Genomic DNA, 19,260 nt, shown 5'->3' with positions numbered 1-19,260 from the left:
CGACGCGATTTGGCGGGAAAATGCCCGCTTACAAAGTGTTAAATGGAATGAGGGACTACTTTCAAAATAAATTCATTCTGCTTTATTTCCTTTTTAAACTTTGTACTATCCCTTGGAATAATAACAGCAGCAAATCACTTCTGTTAAACAAAATGTCATTATTTTCTCTTTTCAAATGTCTATATTAAAATCTTAAATTAGAAAACACTATAAAATAGGGGCAGCCGAATGGCTCAGTCGGTTAGAGTGTGCGCTCTGAACAACAGGGTTGCTGGTTCGATTCCCACATGGGCCAGTGAGCTGCGCCCTCCACAACCAGACTGAAGACAACGAGATGCTGCTGAGCTTCTGGAGGGGCGGCCGGATGGCTCAGGTGGTAAGAGAGTGAGCACTCAACAACAAGGTTGCCGGTTCAATTCCCGCATGGGATGGTGGGCTGTGCCCCCTGCAACTAAGATTGAAAACGGTCAACCGGAGTTAGAGCTGAGCTGCGCCCTCCACAACTAGATTGAAGGACAACGACTTGGAGATGATGGGCCCTGGAAACACACACTGTTCCCCAATATTCCCCAATAATAAAAAATAAATAAAAGAAAACACTATACAATAAAAACCTGTATGCATAAAAATAGAAACGAAAACTTGTTTTTAAAAAAATTTATTAACATGGATACCCTAAGAGATACCAATATACACATACCTTTTGACATAAATTCAGTGACAATGTAAATTGGCTCTTCAGAAACAACAGCATATAGTGGAACAAGTTTATCGTGTCTTAATTTTTTCATTATCTGAGCCTCTTGAAGAAAAGCTTCTGGCATCATTGTACCTGGTTTTAGTGTTTTGATTGCTACTTTTGTGGTTCCATTCCATGTTCCTAGAGAAACAACACTTTTACCATTTTAATGAACACTTAAAGAGAATTTAAACCAAACTTCAATGAGCAGTAGTTACCTTAAATATTTCAACATAGTTTACCATAAATTGTGACTTTTTAATCTATGGCTAAACGACGACAAAAAAAAAAAAGTTCAGCCTTCTTACCCATCCATACTTCACCAAAACATCCTTGTCCTAGTTTAACTTCTAGTCGCAAAGATTCTCGAGGGATTTCCCAAGCATCTTTTGCTAGACCTTGAGTCTGGGGTTTCACAGTTGGACATACAGTTGTTAACTTATGGCATAACCCATCGGCGTGTTCTAGATAAATGAATAAACTACACTGTAAAATGCATTGGTTATAAAAATTAAGGTACATATAGTATCAATGTTTTAAAAAGTTTAAATTATAGACAATCAAAACAAAAACATAATGTTCTATCAGTTTTTTCATATAAAAGCACAAATGCAAAAAGGGAGTTGCATAGCCTCTTCAATAAATGGTGCTGGGAGAATTGGAAAGCCACGTGCAAAAGAATGAAACGACTGCTATCTGTCACCATGTACCAAAATTAATTCAAAATGGATCAAAGACTTAAGCATCAGACCTGAAACAATAAACTGCACAGAAGAAAACATAGGTACTAAACTTACGGACAAAGAGCATTTTATAAATTTGACTCCAAAGACATGGGAAGTAAAAGCTAAAATAAATGAATGGGACTATATCAAACTTAAAAGCTTCTTTCTGTACAGCAAAAGAAACAACACTGACAAAATAGAAAACCAACTGAATGGGAGAAGATTTTTGCAACAGTGCCTCCGATAAGGGGCTAATATCAAAAATATACAAGGAACTCATGAAACTCAACAACAACAAAAACAAACAACCCAACTGAAAAATGGGCAGAGGACCTGAAGAGACATTTCTCCAAAGAGGACATACAAATGGCAAATAGACATATGAAAAAATGCTCAACATCACTAATCATCAGAGAAATGCAAATAAAAACCAAAATGAGATATCACCTCATCCCAGTTAGAATGGCTATCATCAACAAGACAAATAGTAGCAAGTGTTGGAGCGGCTGTAGAGAAAAAAAAACCCTCATACACTGTTGGTGGGAACGCAGACTGGTGCAGGCGCTATGGAAGGCAGTGTGGAGCTACCTCAAAAAATTATGAATAGAATTACCACATGACCCAGCAATCCCTCTCCTGGGTATATACCCCAAAAATCTGAAACCATTTATCCATAAAGACATATGTGCTCCAATGTTCATTGCAGCTTTATTTACAGTGGCCAAGACATGGAAACAACCAAAATGTCCTTCGATAGATGAATGGATGAAGAAGTTGTGGTATATATATACAATGGAATACTATTCGGCAGTAAGAAAAGATGAAATAAGACCATTTGTGACAACATGATGGATCTTGAGAGTATAATGCTAAGCGAAGTAAGTCAGACAGAAAAAGTAGAGAACCATATGACTTCACTGATATCTGGTATATAAAACTGAAAACAAAAGAACAAGACAAACAAATGAAGAAACAAAAACTCAGACATAGACAATAGTTTAGAGGTTGCCAGAGGGTAAAGGGGGAGGAGGGCTCTAGAAGAGGGTAAACGGGCTCTAATATATGGTGATGGAAAGAGAACTGACTCTGGGTGGTGAACACACAATGTGAGACATAGATGATAATGTATTACAGAATTGTACACCTGAAACCCATGTAACTTTACTAACAATTATCACCCCAATAAACTTAAATTTAAAAAAAGGGGGGGAGTTGTATATATAAAGCAAAACATAAAAAGAAATGAAACATTTTGCTAATTACATTTTAAAAGTTATTATTTATTGAACAGTTATTATGTCCCAGCCATTGCACTAATTCAGCACTTTACAAATAGCTCATATGAGTCTTGGAAAATTAAACAACTTTCCTCAAGGTCAGCTAGTTACTAAGTGATGGAGATGGGATTCAAACTCTAGGTCTGGCTGCCTCCAAAGTTTTGCCTTTGACTACTGTGTTTTATTTCTTCACAAAGAGAATGTTACCATTAATTGTTATTTCTAATAACCACTAATGTTAAGAGGTATACCAAAAATCAAGGAAAAACTTCATTTAAGGGAACTGACTTTTAAATAAGGGAGACACAAAAACAGGGAATCCCAAATTTATAATGGCTTGACTTGTGAATCCTGCTTATACAATCTTTCTTATTGTGAATAAGACAAGTTCTCTCCCATTTTCAACAAGTAACCACACAAACCCACATTCTAACAAGTACAATTACCACTGATGCCACTGCTTGGCAACATGTTTGATCAATTGTCAACATTGGTGGTTGACTTGACAGACTCAGTTTGCAGCTAGCTGTCACTGAAGAAGACACTGCCATGTAAACTTCCTCTCCCCTAGTATTATTAATCATTTAAAGAATTGCAGTTGCATTCATTTATCCAATTGGCAATGACAAATTTTGAGACAGAAGACTCTAGTATTAAATACCTTTCAAAGGCCCTTGACGTCTGAAGAATGTATAATTGCTACAGGTTAATTTTCCAGGAAAAGAAAAATGCATCTTCATTGGACTTATTTTATTTAATAAATAAATCTTATTTGGATTTATTCTTTAGGAAGTTTTATATAGCCCAGCCCTTTAACAGCTTTACCTACTTAATAAGTGTCCCTAAATAAGAACTGAAATGATGATAACGTGGTTTTAACACATCATCCAAGAATCTAAGCCAGGTAATAAGTGTTACCTATTCGTCATTTAAACACTAGAATACAACAGACATCTAGTGAGAACATGCCGTATATGAAGTAGCGTGCTAAACCTTAACAGGCATGAAACTTGGATTCTGTCATTATAAAATAAAACATAAGGAAATAATTTTTACCTTTGAAATAGTCACATACCTGTGTAGTGCTTTACCAATTTCTGCAGAGTCTCAAATTGTGCTCTAGTTGTGATATAGTATCCACCATTGTCGAGCTTCCTAATTTTGTAGTGTTTCACATTGTCGCCCTTCACTTCATCCCAGTCACGAATAGAGAGGGAATAAGCACCTGGAGGGGCAGGGGAATGAAACTTTTTACTTTATCTTTCTCAAAATACTGCCTAAGAAAATTTTTATACTTATATTAACATAATTTTTATACCTTTAGTAGTTTCACTCTCTCTTACTAAAAAGATACCTCGTTGATTCCCAGGATTCAGAAGTAATCTTTCAGCATCTTTTCTCCCCATTTTGCCAAAATACCATCTGGAAAAAATGAAAAGTGTTCTGAGTTAGAGAGGTGTAAAGGTAAGAAAAATTGTATGTAAGTATTAGTAAGAATGGAGCGGGTTAGGGAGGATGACAAAGCACAGCTATAGAGAACATAGCGTAAAAATACAGTAAGACACAATGAAGGCTCTTTATTAAATAGGAATGTTATAAATAAATATTACTGTTAGAATATACTATGCCATAGTATTTCTACGTATTGCTTACTCAACATGTCTCTTAAACTCCACCTGACAGTCACAGGACTGGTACTCAATGGAGAAGGAAAAGCAACAATGACAGAGCCTTTCAATCTAACACTATAGTAGGAAATGCTAACACTATAGTAGGAAAAATAAAAGTGGTTCTCTGGCAACAGTGTGATCACGTGTATTCAGCAGGATGCAAGTAAACCATATCCAAATTATTAGGAACTCTAAATTAGTTTAATACAGTTTTGTGAATAAAAATGAGTTTCTGCTGTGGAGGAGCTGACAGAATAGCAGAGAAAAAAGACAAAACGACAAAACAGAAAGTAACAAGTGCCAAAGCAGAACAGAGCTATGAAGACAAATTACATATCCTCAATAAAAGCAAACAATCACTGACAGAATACCTACCGTGTTTCCCCCAAAATAAGACCTAGCCGGACAATCAGCTCTAATGCGTCTTTTGGAGCAAAAATTAATGTAAGACCCGATCTTATACTATATTATATCAGATCCAGTCTTATGGTAAAATTTTTGCTCCAAAAGACGCATTAAAGCTGATTGTCCTGCTAGGTCTTATTTTTGGGGAAACACGGTATTATATCCAAGGCACTGTGTTAAATATGTGAAAATAAAGTAGCATTTATGGGTCCCAGATAAACTTGGTTTGACCCAAAAGTAGTATGTCCTTGAAGGTGAACTTCAACTTTTTAAAAGTTGCAAGACTAGCAGATAGAAACTCCCAGATACCCTCCACCCAGATTTCCCAACTGTTAACATTTTGCTTTGTCACAGTCTCTCTTTCCCTGTATATGTGTAGGTGTGAGTATATATTGTTTTCTGAACTGATTAAGAGTAAGTTGCAAACAGACTGAATCATTACCCCTAAATACTTCAGTAGGTACTTCCTAAAAGACAAGGATACTCTCCCACAGAGGGGCAAGCACCTAAGTCAAGAAATGAACAGTGATATAAATACTATCAGATGGTAAATTTTTGAAGTGAGTATGCAAAATACAAAAAGGGCTAATCTAATTTTTTTAAGGTGGAAAGGTAAAGGCATAACAGTAGTATTAATGCAGATTCATTTATGATCCTACTGTTAAGTGCATACTATGGCATTAATTATTAATTTTCAAGTAACATCCCCTATTAATATGATACATTAGTTTTATTAAGACTGATATGTAATTGTGTGTGTAAAGTTGTGGCTAAGTAGAATGTGCATTAAAACATTTTAAAAATGAAAACAATAAATAAAATATGAAGTAGCGCCATACTCTTCTGCCTGAATGGAATCTGCAGGGGCTACATAATTGCTAGGGATGTAGCCATTCTTTCCTGTAGCAATCGATCTTGCTTCCCACCAGTCTCCTTCCCTGCAACACATAAAACAACAATCACCACAGGGAGACTTCTGCTCCGGCGCCACAGATTGCAGCTTGGTCTTGTATCTGAAGCAGACAGAAGATATTTCTTCCATTTTTTTATTCATGCATTAATTTGATCAAGAATCAAACTCAAAAGAATACTAAAAAATAAATTTTATGAATTAAGGGAATAAGGCTAAGCAAAAGCACAACTGCATTTCTACTCTAGACCAAATTTAAAAAATTACACTTTCTTAGTTATAAGATCACTTTTTACATAACTTTTTCAACCTAGGACAATAAACTATACTGAATAAAACAATTCAGGAGGTAAATCTTTCAAATTACTTAGTTTTGACTGTTTTCTTTTTCAAAAGCTTTATTGGGGTATAATTTGCATACCATAGAATCCCCCCATTTAAGATGTACAATTTAGTGGGTTTTAATATATTCAGAGAGTTGTGCAACCACTACCACAATCCATTTTAGAACATTTTCATCACCCTCAAAAGAAACCCCGTATCGATTAACAGCTACTTCCCACTCCTCTCCAACCCCCAACACTGCCAACCATTAATCTGCTTTCTGTTTCAATGGATATACCTCTTGTGGACATTTCATATAAATGGAATCATATAATACATGGCCTTTTTGACTGGCTTCTTTCACTTAGCATAATATTTTCAAGGTTCATTTATGTTGCTCCATGTTTTAGTAGTTCATTGTTTTTAAATTGCCAAATGCTTTTCTTTTTAACAGTGCATAAAATTACAATGTTCCTCTTTAGTTGTTTTAGGAAGAAAAGAGGATGCCCTAGAGCTTCTGTTACATTGGCCAAAATATTATCAACGGGCAATAACAATAAAAAAATTAATTCTTGGAATAAAGTATATACAAAAATGTTATCCTAAATATCCAAATAAGACTAAAAGCAATTTAGAACTATATGTAGTTTGTAATACATAAGGCTTGACTTTTCTAAAATTAATGTGAAAGGAGCGAATATTATCAGTCTCTAATGAGGAAGATACACATATAAGTTCCGCTACTATGTTTTGCTTTACCAGAGAGAAGTATTAAAAATATTTTATCTAATTAAATGCTTGAGATACATTTGCTTTCTAGAAAATGAAATGAAAATCCTTTTGTAATTCAAGTATTTACAAACTCATACACTTGGTTTGTAGTTTCCTAGTATACATTAAGTACTTTCAGGTATACAAACTGAAAACTTTGCATTTGATCCTACTAACCATTCACTGATCCTACTAACCATTCAAATATTTACTGAATACCTTTTAAGTGACAGATTTTGTGACAGGTGTGCTGGAAACAGGGTAAAAAGACAGTCCTTACTCTCAAGAAACTCACAGTTTAGAGCAGAATTTCTCAACCTCGGCATTAGTGACACCCTGGGCTAGATAAGTCTCTGTTGGGGGTGGAGGAGAGGGGCTGTCCTGTGCATTGCAGGATGCTGAGCAGTATCCCTGGACTCTACCCACTAGATGACAGCAGCAGCACCCTCACTGGAACAACCAAAAATGTCTCCAGACATTGCCATATAACCCTGGGAAATTTTGCCTCAGGCTGAGAAGCACTTATCTAAAAGAATGATAAGCTCGTGATAAATTATAATTCAAAATTGCTATGGCAGCTATGATTGAGGTTTGCACAGGTTGCTATGAACAGGTAAGAAACATACTTAATCTGGCAGGAGGTGGGGACTGGGCCAAGTGAGAGAGGAAGAAAGTCAAGAAGGCTTCCTTGAGAAAGGACATAGGAATATATGTTTTGAAAGATGAGTTTGGTTGGCCAGATAAAGGGGAAAAAAATGGAGACAAGAAGTCACATTCCAGAAAAAAGAAGTTGTATGTGTGAAGGCATGGAGGTGAAAAACCAGTGTGTTCAAAAATCTGCAAGTAATTCAACATGGTTGAACAGTGGAGAAAGGGGAAGAAGCTCAATGAATGATGCCAACTATCGTTTTTCTTTATCTTGATGGCAACTGGTAGCTATTGAAGGGTTTTAAAACAGAGACATGAACATACTTTATGTTTTGGAACAATAACTGGTAGCAAATGGGAATAAGAATGCAAGGAAACATGACTGGAAGCAAACAGACTATAAATACACATTTTGAGAAGATACAAAGTGGCTGCTATGCCTGCTAATGAAATATGGGATCTATATTCCATAATGAGCAATGAATTTTCTATGGTGGGTCACTAAATGACAAAAAAGTCTAAGAGTCACATAAGGAAAAAGCAACTTAATTTGGTCAATTTGGGGTTACCAGGGGTTCTTTAGCCTTTTTCCTTTGTGTGTGTGTGTGTTTTAAGAAAAAGAGATAAGGTCTTTAAATCATCAGTAATAGGAATCACTGATAAATAGGAATATAGAATTTTCTTTATAAAAAATTTTTTTTTAAGTAATGTTTTTTGAAAGTAGTTACTTACTTATACTCCCTCAATCTTCGTTCTTAAATCTTTACTGTTTATGGCAGAACCACGGCAACACAATTTGTAGAAGTAACTTCTAGCTACATCAGTAGTATTCTGCCACGTGTCTAAAGAAACCACAGGCATCATCCAACCCAGTAGGCAGAGATCAATGCCCCACCACTCTCATCTCTGAATCATCCACCAGCTCAATGGTTTTAGTGTACAGAGTAGGTTACTGTCAGTATTTCTCATTCACAACACTTACGTATTGTTAATTATTTGAAATCTTTCACCCTTTTTAAATGAAAGGTCTTCTGTAGTTCTAGCTTCATAATCATATAAGGCCACAAATATAGTAACACCACCTATTGGAGGAAAAAACACCAAGGTAAATTATATAGATAAATTAACCAAAGAGAAATTAAAAAACCACTGCCAGCAAAAAAAGCTTAAGCATAGTTTTTTTTTCTAGTCTCCAGAGTCTATTTTTAAAAGTTGGAGATTTGGGCAGTTGGCATTTTCAAGTTAACAAGATGCTCTCTTAAGACTTCTGTGAAAGTACAGTACTCTATAAATTCTAAAATTCTACAGACCCAGAGAAACAAATTTAATTTTGATTCACAGTAGTAACGTCTCTGGCTTGAAAGCCAGTCAATATTCAAATCAATTCTTTCACAGAAAAAGCATTAACAAGTACTATAAACTACTGATATTGATGGTCTAAACTTCTTATAAACAATGAGTGAATATTTTGATCCTTAAGACTAATCATTAACAATAATAACTAGGGTTTTAATAAGACAATTTATTATGTTTAACATTCATATATAAAAACATGATTTTCTTAGCAATTAAATGGTATGGCTGCTAGGAATTACAAATTCCAAAAATAACTGTGTCATAGATAGCATTGTGTGTAGAGGCTTAAGAGATTAGCACACTTAAACAGCCAAACTATTATCTGCAAACAAAAGAAAGAATAAAACAGATTATCTCATTTATCTGGCTTCTGCCGAGTTCCAGTCATATATTAACTACCTATCTGACATCTCTACTTCAATGTCTAACAAGCATTTAAAACATATTAGACACTACAAAACAAAGGTGTTGATTTTTCTCCTCTAACCTGCTATCTAAGTTTCACCTACCTAAGCCAATGGCTCTACTAAATCAATCAAGTATTTAAGCCAAGCCCATGACCACCACTGTCAGTTCTACTACCTCTAAATTATCTACTTTCTTTTCCATGTCTACTGCTGCCACCCTAATCCTAGTCCTTATTATCTCTCACTGGGACGGCTGGGTCTATTGGGAGTAGTACCGTGTTTCCCCGAAAATAAGACCGAGCTGGACCATCAGCTCTAATGTGTCCTTTGGAGCAAAAATTAATATAAGACCTGGTATTTATTATATTATATTATATTATATTATATTATATTATATTATATTATATTATATTATATTAATTATATTATAGATCCAGTCTTATAGGAAAATAAGATCAGGTCTTATATTAATTTTTGCTCCAAAAGACATATTAGAGCTGATGGTCCGGCTAGGTCTTCTTTTCCAGGAAACACGGCAGCCTCTTAACCTATTTCTATATCTGCTCCCTACATCCATTCTCCACACAGCTGCCAGAATGAGTTTTTTTTTGTGTGGTTTTTTTTTTTAAGGAAATTCAATCATGCAAATCCTTTACTGAAATCTCTTCAATGGCATCTTTATGGCTTTGAATAAAACCTAAACTGCTTACCAGAGTCTATGAGGTCCTGAGTAATCCTGACTTTTCAACCCCACATCATACAATTCTATCCCCTGCCCATACTGACATCCTTCCTTACTAGTACTCAAAAACTGCCCAGTCCATCTGTACTTCCTAACTTTGTATTTGTTATTCTCGGTCCCCAAAAAGCTCTTTTCCCAGTTTTGCCTATGTTTAAGTCCTTCTCATTAACCAAAAACTCAGAGGCTCAAGTGATTTCTTCTCAAGTTGCCTTTCCTTGATCATCTAAAGAGCCTTCACCAATCTACTGGTTAGTTCCTTTATAGCACTTAAGAACCATTAATCATACTGTTTAATTGTTTATATCACTATTGTCCAACCCTCACTCTAATGTAAACTCCATTAGAGCAGAAACCCTGTTTCTCTTGCTGATACCAGGCAGACACTCACTATATATTATAAATGAATACTCCTGAACAGACTATTTCACATAAATTGCTTCAGGTAACTAAAGTGTGTCTTAAAGCATAATATTTACTTTAATCATTTTGGATTAATATCTTTCCCAAATATAGATTCCTGAAAATTTAAACTTTTGCTGATGACTGAGAAATACCATCAAGGGCATCTATCACTGAAGTATTTAGAGTTAGGGGGTTGGAGTGAAGACTGTAATTTACTCTTTGAAGTCCGTAACTCCCCAAATGCACAGTATAATAGAATTAGTATATGACATTCCTCTGGCCACTATTACTGGTCCAGAAGTGAGCAGACTAAAGGGACAAATTTATAGTCCCTGCTTGTAGAAGAGATTTCTCTCTTGTCCCCATTGGTTGTTAGTACGGACACGTTGCTCAATTTGATGCTGGCAGCTGTTTTGTCAGGTCTAAAGATAACGTGGACACACCAAGGGCTGCAGGAAAGAGATCAAAGAAACTTGAGTTGTTGACGACATCAAGGAACTGCTGAATCAAGGAATCCTGGAGCTCATCCTACCTTTTTAAACCAGTTGTGTTTTGTTACTCAAGAGAAAAGCATCCTGACATGGGACCTTTCATAAAAGAACTCTCTCTCTTTTTAAAGTTTCTGACTACTTTTTTAGAGTATTTCTGGCTCCATTAAAGGTTGTCAGCTGTCACTTCTTGTTCTCTGAAAGGATATTATGACATAAATAATAAATAGAGTTCTGGAATAGGTCATTAAATCTGGGCTCTACAGCTTATTATCTGTGACTGAAAAAAAAAATCATTTAAACTCTGAGCCTCAGGATTTTTTTAAAAACCAGTAGTACCTAATAGAAAAACTGTATTATCATCATATTGCCATTTAATTAACATTTATGAAGTAATTACTATATTTCTTAATAGTGAATAATACTTTATAATCCTGAGAAATCGTAACATTTCTTGAGGGAGGGGTATATATTTTTTTAATTTATTTTTTAATTACAGTTGATATACAATATTATGTTAGTTTCAGGTGTACTACATAGTGATTAGACATATATCTCACGAAGTGATCACCCCGATAAGTGACACAGTACATAATTAATGACTGTATTTTCTATGCTGTACTTTACACTGTTTCAAATCTTTATATCCCCAGTGCCAGCCACACAGTAGGCACTCAATAATTATTTGAAAAATGAATTAATGAAATATTAATGGTGTAACTCAGTACATAATCACCATCACATTATCAAATTTCCCAGAACAATATTCATGTATATAATAAGGCTTTAATTTTTATGTCAGAGACTAATTTTCACATGAACTTATTTAAAAAGTCCCCCATTAAGTTATTTTTCTTACAGCAGGCAAACCTTATGTATGTATTGCCCAAGGTCACGTTCTCAAACTGACAACGGAATTGTCCATTTCAATCTCACCTGTTAAACCAGCAGGATATGAACTTGGCACCACTGAGAATGAGGAAGATGCTCCTCCGAAAGGTGTCACCCCTGAGGATCCTCCAAATGGTGTCATGGAAAGACTGCTAAAATTAACAGATGTTCCCTTTGCTGAAGACGATGGTGTCGCTGCAGTGTGCTCTGCTCCATAATGGCTGACACTTGTATTGACAGGTTCTGGAGTGTTTTCTGATGTATATTTAATGGCTGGACTTTTGTTCTCTTTACTTTTAATGCAGCCCATTATCAAATCTAAAAAAGTAATAAAGCAAATACCTTCAGAAGCAGTTAACATAAAGGTTATTTCAAAAAAGATGCAATTAAAAAGTTGACATTAAACAAGGCATTTTTCACCTGCAAAAAAGAAATTAACAAAACCAACAGAATTAAAAACCAGACAGCTAAAAATGAAATCTCTTCCCCCCATTTATCTTTATTACAATTCTGCTAAAGCATCAGTCCAATCATGTCATTCTCCAGCTCTACTACCTTTAATGGTCCAATGATAACATGCCACAGTGTGCAGGGAAAACCATGGGCTCTGAAGCCAGAGGGACCTAAGTTTGAATCTTGGCTTTCTACTTATTAGTGGAGTGATTCAGGTATGCTGATTGACCTCTCTGCACCTCAGTTACTTGAAAAAGAGAGACGATAATATCACCTACTTCATAAGGTTTTCTATGAGGATTAACTTAAGTTTATAAGTTTATGACAAGTTCTAGACAATACCTGGCACAGAGCAGGTACTAGCAAATACTGGTTACATTCCTTCTATCTGTACCAGCACTGTGTAATAGAAATATAACCCAAGCCACAATACAATTTAAAATTTTCTAGTAGCCACATTAAAAAAAAACACAGGTAAAATTAATTTTAATAATATATTTTATTTAACCCAATATAGCTAAAATATAATTATTTCAACATAACATATAAAAGTTTTCAGTGAGATGTTTTATACTTTTTTTGTACTAAGTCTTCAAAATCTGGCAAACTTACATCTCAATTTGGACCAGACACATTTCAAGTGTTCAGTAGCTGTATGTGGCTAGTGGCTGCCACTTAGGACAGTGTAGTTCCACATCCTGTCCCTTCCCTATTGATAGACACACCTCCAATGTTTACCAAATATGACCCCAATCTAGCTTTCCAACTTCATCTCCTATTTTTTCCTCATACTTACCCTATGCATGCAAGAAAAAAAAAAAATCCTATTTCCCCAATACCTATGCCCTGTGTTTTCCTATTTCTGTGTGTTTTTTCCCTCCTGAAAGACCCTAATACTCTCCCCACATCTCTCGCTATCTGTAAAATTTATCCATTCATTCATGAGCATCACAAACGTTTCCATTTAGGCTTTCCTGTAATTGGTAAAACACATTTTTCTTTAAAACTTCCAATGCACTTTTGGGAAGGTTTTTGTATGAGACTCTCACCTTATTCTATTTTGTATTTCGTGTTTTTTATTGTTTGTTTTGTTTTTGCTTACTGCCCTAATTCCACTCTACCCCAAATTACTGGCAATACATTTTTAAAAGCAAGAGTTACTTATAGCTTACACACTATACAGCCTACTAGTGTGATATACACATAGTCAGTTTACTAATATCATAAAATCTACATTCTTCTATTCACTTCCTGAAGAAGTACTAATGAAGATTTCATTAATTCACTTGCTTTTAAAGGTCATTCTTATTTTACAGTTTTTCCCTTCTTATATGACATTCAAAAGGAAGTAAGTGATGACTGCCTCATAAATTCTGAAAGACTGAACATTCACAACCTTGGCTATATAAGATTAATTTAAAATGTAGCTATAAATATTAACATAGAAACAGTCTCAGAATTTCGGAGTTGGAAGGTTTTCAAATCATTACCTTAAATGGGTATATTCTGAAGATGTTACAGTTAAGCACAGCATTGAAACTTGACTGGGACTAGAAATCTAAATATCTACTTAAAACACTTGAGAATTATAAGCTAAATGTATACAAGAGAACTGCTTCTAAAAGTGTCAGAAGAAACAAAAGGTAAGTCGTTTCATAATCTAGTGTTGCAAAAGTCTTAAAACATAATGTAAAAGTAGGAACCTTAAAGGAAAAGACTCTTAGACATATAATTATCTAACTTACATGTGGGGAGTAGGAGTGGAAACAATAACTCTTAAGTGAAGTTAAAGATATGAGAAATAGGGAAAGTATCTTGTATTTGCTCATGCCCTTACTTGCTCTCAACACACACAAAAATGTACACATATGAAAATTGGTTGACATTCTTAATATAGACAACTCTTACATGTGAAATACATACATGTGAAAAAAAAGATAGCCTCTCAGAAAAATAGAAAAGCCTATCAAGAGGCAATTCACAAATGAAATATGAAAGGCAAATTAGCATATGAAGATATGTCCAACCTTCCCAGTCTTCTAATAAATGCAAATTTTAAAAGATACCTTTTCTATTTACCAGATTGGCAAATTCTGACTCAATACTCAAGGTTGACTTTTAACCAATAATCAATATACATCCCCAAAATAAGGTAAGTACAGAAATGTTTAAAAATCCATACAAAGAATCTTCAAAATTACCTGTATCCAAAATCTAAATATTAATAAAACATTAACAATTACATAAATTAGACTTTGAAAGAACAGCAGTTGTATGAAGGAGAAAAAAATTATGAAAGCCAGTATAACTGCTAATTTATTTTAAATTTAACAACAGACTGGTTGAAATACATCAAATCATAACAGGGGTTACTATAATTATTCACCCACTCTCCATTTCCATTCCCAGCTTCCTTATTTTAACCTTCTTCTCCATCCAGGAGAAGACCTAAGCAAAAGACCTTGCTTAGGTCTTTTCTCCCAGCAAGACATTACTCTTAATTTCTCTTTCTTCAAAAGTCACACCTTTTTCCCTCACCCTACCAGTTTTCCATTATTACTCTTAACCTGTCCTCCAGCCTCTTTTTCTTAACCCAAAATCTTCAGTCCAACTTTTCACATCCACCCACTTACCCTTTTTCTAGCAGCTCCAAGACAGACCATCATTTGCAGTCTAGTTCCACTAGCACCCCAGTATCAATACACAGAAGCCATCACTGCTGCCACCTCCTTTACAAACATTAATATAAACGTAGGGCATGATTTACAATTTAAAGTAAACTTGAGGTGCAATGACTTAAACAGATTTTTATGGGTTGTCTTAGAAACATCATTAAAAACATTTATACGGGAAAATCTCTTTTAAGTTCCAAGCTACTAACGTACAGATATATATTTATTAACAACACATATTTATTAGACACTATAAAGGAGCTGGGGATAGTAAGAAATGGTCCCTTTTCTTTAAATAAGGTTACAAATGAGGGTGGAAAACAAATACAGCATTGTAAAATGTGGAAAATGTTAAAAGTGGGCAAAAAAACATGTTAGAGTGGAGGCATGTACAAAACACCATGAGACTACAACAGAAGTTATCGGCTCTGCCTTGAGTGCATGGGAAAGAAAATTTTGCAAAGACACTGGCATCTGAGCTAGATCTTGAAGAGATGGAGATTTAAGGAAAAGGAAATAAGATATTCCAGGAAGAATGAAAGTATGCAGAACTGCTCAGATGCTTCAAAAGGCATGGTGTATTTGGGGAACAGAAAACTCTGTGGCAGTAGTATAAGAGGATGTTTTCTGAGGATGAGACAGATGGCTAGATGTAGAGGACAATTTACACATAAAGAGGATTATTTGCTACGCAATAACTTGTAGGCCTTATCCAGGGAACACTGAACTGGGAAGCTATTTAAGATTTTTTAAAAGGTGAATAGCAGAAGATAGGAATTTTAGAGTAACTAACTATGGCAGTTAGCAGGAATTATACACTGGAAAAAAAAGAAATAATGGTGGCAGTTAATCAAGTTGTAAAACTACTGCAATAACCTATGTGAGAAGGGACAAATGTGGGGCAAAAGATGAGGGGGAAATGAGAAGTACATACAAAGTATAATAATCAAGTTGAAATGATCAGTTGAATATGAGTAGAGCAGATATGAAGAAAAAGGAGTTATTCATTCACTCCCCTGTATTTTATTGAATAGTTTAAAAGTAGTTACTCTGTGTGTTAAGGGCTGGATAACCCCAAAATTTCTAGTCTGAACTGAGTGGAACGCCATAACTGAAGAAGAGAAGAAACAGGTTTTTCTGGATGAATGAGTTCAGTTTCAGATGTTAGGTTTAGGTGCCTGTGGGGCATCTTGTTCAGTCCAATAGAGAACTGATAAAATAAGTCTGAAGCTCAGAAAGAGGCAGAAACCAAAGAAAGATTAAAACAAAAATATTTTCAGTTTAACCACACCTTTTGGAGATAATAAAACTCACCCAAGGTACAGCTTAGGAGGGGTATGAAGAATTAATACAATGTTGTAGGACACCTATATATAACGGGTAGCAAGCAAAAAAATTAGGAAGCAGCAATTCCAGTTGGGAGTACTTCCATAAATAGAAAACATGGTTAGAAAAGATAATCATCAATTTAAAGATAATGGAATGGATTGGGGAAGAATTCCAATGATATCTGTGGCATCTTTTGTTTCCTTAAAAGAAACATGAAGCAAACAGAGAAAAATATTAATGTGTTAAATGTGGGTAATGATATAATTATTTTTGTTTGAAGTATTTTATAATATATATTTAATAAGAATTAGTATAATGGGAATAAATACAGACTTTCAGGAAGAAAATGGCTAATAATGCTAAATACCAAAACAAAATCAAGTGGTATTTAAACTGATTTACACGGCCATTGGATCAGTAATTAGGAGCTCACTAGTGACTTTGGCACGAGCATTTCTTAAGCATCCTGAAAATAAAAGCTAAATCGCATTAAGTTGAATAATAAATTAATGAATAGGCCATGAAAATATGGGGAATTTTTGGAATGCAACATCTTTGTAAATTGGGAACATATAACTCATCTAAAGGTTTTCTGTGATTTATTTTCTAGTTTACTGATCCTCTCCTTCAGTCTTTGTGTAATCTAATACAGCAGAGCCACCATTCTCCCCCTGCTTTGAAAAACGAACGCTGATTTTGTTTACCCTCCTCCCATTTGCCAAATCCTTCACCTGCCCAGCCCTAGGTAGTACATAATAACTTCTTTAAGTCACTCATGTGTTCTTATTCCTTTTGCCAATTAACTGTGTCAGCCATGGGCATGGGCTTCTGGGAAGTTTTCCTCATTTGTGAAAAGGAATACAAGACAGGAATGTTCCTTTCCTTCCCTAGATGTTATCTATGATGCCTAAATTTGAGGCAGCCATCCAGAGAAGCTACAAAGCACCTATCTGAAAAGAGAACACCAACATACTGAAAATGGTAGGGCAGAAAGATGAAAGGAACTTCAGTCCTTGATGATGTTGCTCAGGTATTAAATTATGTAACTCTACAATAACGCCAGAACACACTTTGCTCCAGAAAGCTTATTATGTGAAATAACAAATGTCTACTGTACATAAGCCAATTCTAGTTTGGTTTTCTGTTACTTGCAGCTGAAAGGATTTTAAATAATAAACTATTTAAATCATATGACAATGGTTAATATATTAAATGGCTTTCAACATATAAGGATTCAATAGCTTAACAAAAATACAGTCATGCATTGCATAACGTTTTGGTCAATGATGAACCGCATCTAAGACAACGGTCCCATAAGATTACAATGGAGCTGAAAAATTCCAACCACCTAGTGATGTCATAATGTCATAGCACAATGCATTACTCATGTGTTTGTGGTAATGCTGGCGCCACCAGCCGTCTAAAAGTATAGCACATAAAATATATACAGTGCATAATACTGATAGATACTAAAGGACATGTGACCAGCTTATGTACTTACTAAATTATACTTTTTATCATTATTTTAGTGAATACTCTCTACTTATTAAAAAGTTTGCTGTAAAACAGTATGCCGTGCGATACCAGCAGCAGCCTCATACGTCTTGTGTTCACAGCATCTCTCGATCGCATCATTTTCTCGTGCTTGATTTAATCTTGTGTTATTTTGTACAGTAACATGCTGTACAAGCTTGTAGCCTAGGAGCAGTGGGCTGTATCAGATAGTCTAGGTGTGTGGTAGGCTGTACCATCTAGCTCTGTGTAAGTTGCTCTATGATGTTCACACAGCTATGAAATCACATAATGATGATTTTCCCAGAACGTATCCCTGCCGTTAAGTGGTGCCTGACTGTATATCCCAAACTTACCTTATTTACGTAAATCTGAGATATCCTTAAGACTGTAAAATTCATCCTATAAAGGCAGAATTAAAATTTTCAGCAAACTATTTCATACTGATATTTAGTGGAGTATAGTGTGCATGAATATTTGCTGAAAAACAAGGCTTTAATTTGAATACTACTTATTTAAAATTAAGAAAGCTTCTTCTCTTAGACACTATCAGAAATACTTTCCTAAAATGTTCTTTTTTAAAATCAACTTTGAGGTGTAATTTACATACAACAACAAAAATGCATCCATTTAAAGTGTACAGTTCAATGAGTTTTGGCAAATACCTATAACTGTGTATCTACAATCACAATACAGAATATTTTAATCACACCCAAAAGGTTCTGTTGTACCCTTTTCCCAATCAATCCCTAACCCCAGACCTAGGCAATCATTGATTTGTTTTCTCTAACTAAAGATGTATCTTTTCTAGAGTTTCATATAAATAGAATCATAGTATATGTAGTCTTTTTTGTGTCTGACTTTTTTTTTTTTTGATGAGCATTGTGTATTTGAGATACTTCCACGTTGTTGCATATATAGGTAGTTCATTAGTTTTTATCGCTAAGTAAAATTCCATCAAATGGATATACCATTATTTGTTTATCTATTTACATGTTGATGGGTATTTGGGTTATTCCAGTTTTGGGCTATTATAAATAAAGTGGCTATAAACATTCCTGCACAAGTCTTTGGATGGGTAGATGTACCAGGTCTGACAATTAAGTTTGTGAACTAATCCTAGAAAAAGTGCTATGGTGCATAACTCATTGCTGAATATCACTATGCTCATCTTCAAAGTACTCCCCTTGGGAAGCTATGCACTGACGCCAGCGCCTAGTCCACCCTTCAAAGCAATTTTGGAACTCTTTTTCTGGAATGGCCATCAGAGCTCTCGTCGTATTACCCTTGATGTCCTGAATGTCATCAAAATGTCTTCCTTTCAATATTTCCCTTATCTTCGGGTAAAGAAAGAAGTCATTGGGGGCCAGATCAGGTGAGTAGGGAGGGTGTTCCAATAGTTACTCATTTACCGGTTAAAAACTCCCTCACAGACAGCGCAGTGTGAGCTGGTGCATTGTCGTGATGCAGGAGCCATGAATTGTTGGCAAAAAGTTCAGGTCGTCTAACTTTTTCATGCAGCCTTTTCAGCACTTCCAA

At 35.1% G+C, this 19,260-nt stretch overlaps 1 protein-coding gene across 4 annotated transcripts in view; it reads right to left on the bottom strand.

The window, feature by feature from the left end:
- YES1 (YES proto-oncogene 1, Src family tyrosine kinase) overlaps nt 1-19,260 on the bottom strand; it is a 72,966-nt gene that overhangs the window by 13,230 nt on the left and 40,476 nt on the right. For all 4 annotated transcript variants that reach the window (XM_019741267.3, XM_019741265.3, XM_019741264.3 and 1 more), the window contains 7 exons: nt 11,801-12,073; nt 8,452-8,551; nt 5,656-5,754; nt 4,060-4,163; nt 3,817-3,966; nt 1,048-1,203; nt 701-880 (listed from right to left, as the gene is read on the bottom strand). In XM_019741267.3, coding sequence (XP_019596826.1) covers nt 701-880; nt 1,048-1,203; nt 3,817-3,966; nt 4,060-4,163; nt 5,656-5,754; nt 8,452-8,551; nt 11,801-12,065 — 1,054 coding nt within the window. In that variant the 5' untranslated portion in view covers nt 12,066-12,073. The remainder of the gene's footprint in view (nt 1-700; nt 881-1,047; nt 1,204-3,816; nt 3,967-4,059; nt 4,164-5,655; nt 5,755-8,451; nt 8,552-11,800; nt 12,074-19,260) is intronic.

The sequence above is a fragment of the Rhinolophus sinicus genome, chromosome 4 (assembly GCF_057876585.1).
Source record: "Rhinolophus sinicus isolate RSI-liver-muscle chromosome 4, RSI-T2T, whole genome shotgun sequence".
Lineage (NCBI taxonomy): Eukaryota > Metazoa > Chordata > Mammalia > Chiroptera > Rhinolophidae > Rhinolophus > Rhinolophus sinicus.
The sequence above is the reverse complement of the archived record's forward strand: the minus strand, read 5'-3'. Positions and strand labels throughout refer to the sequence as shown.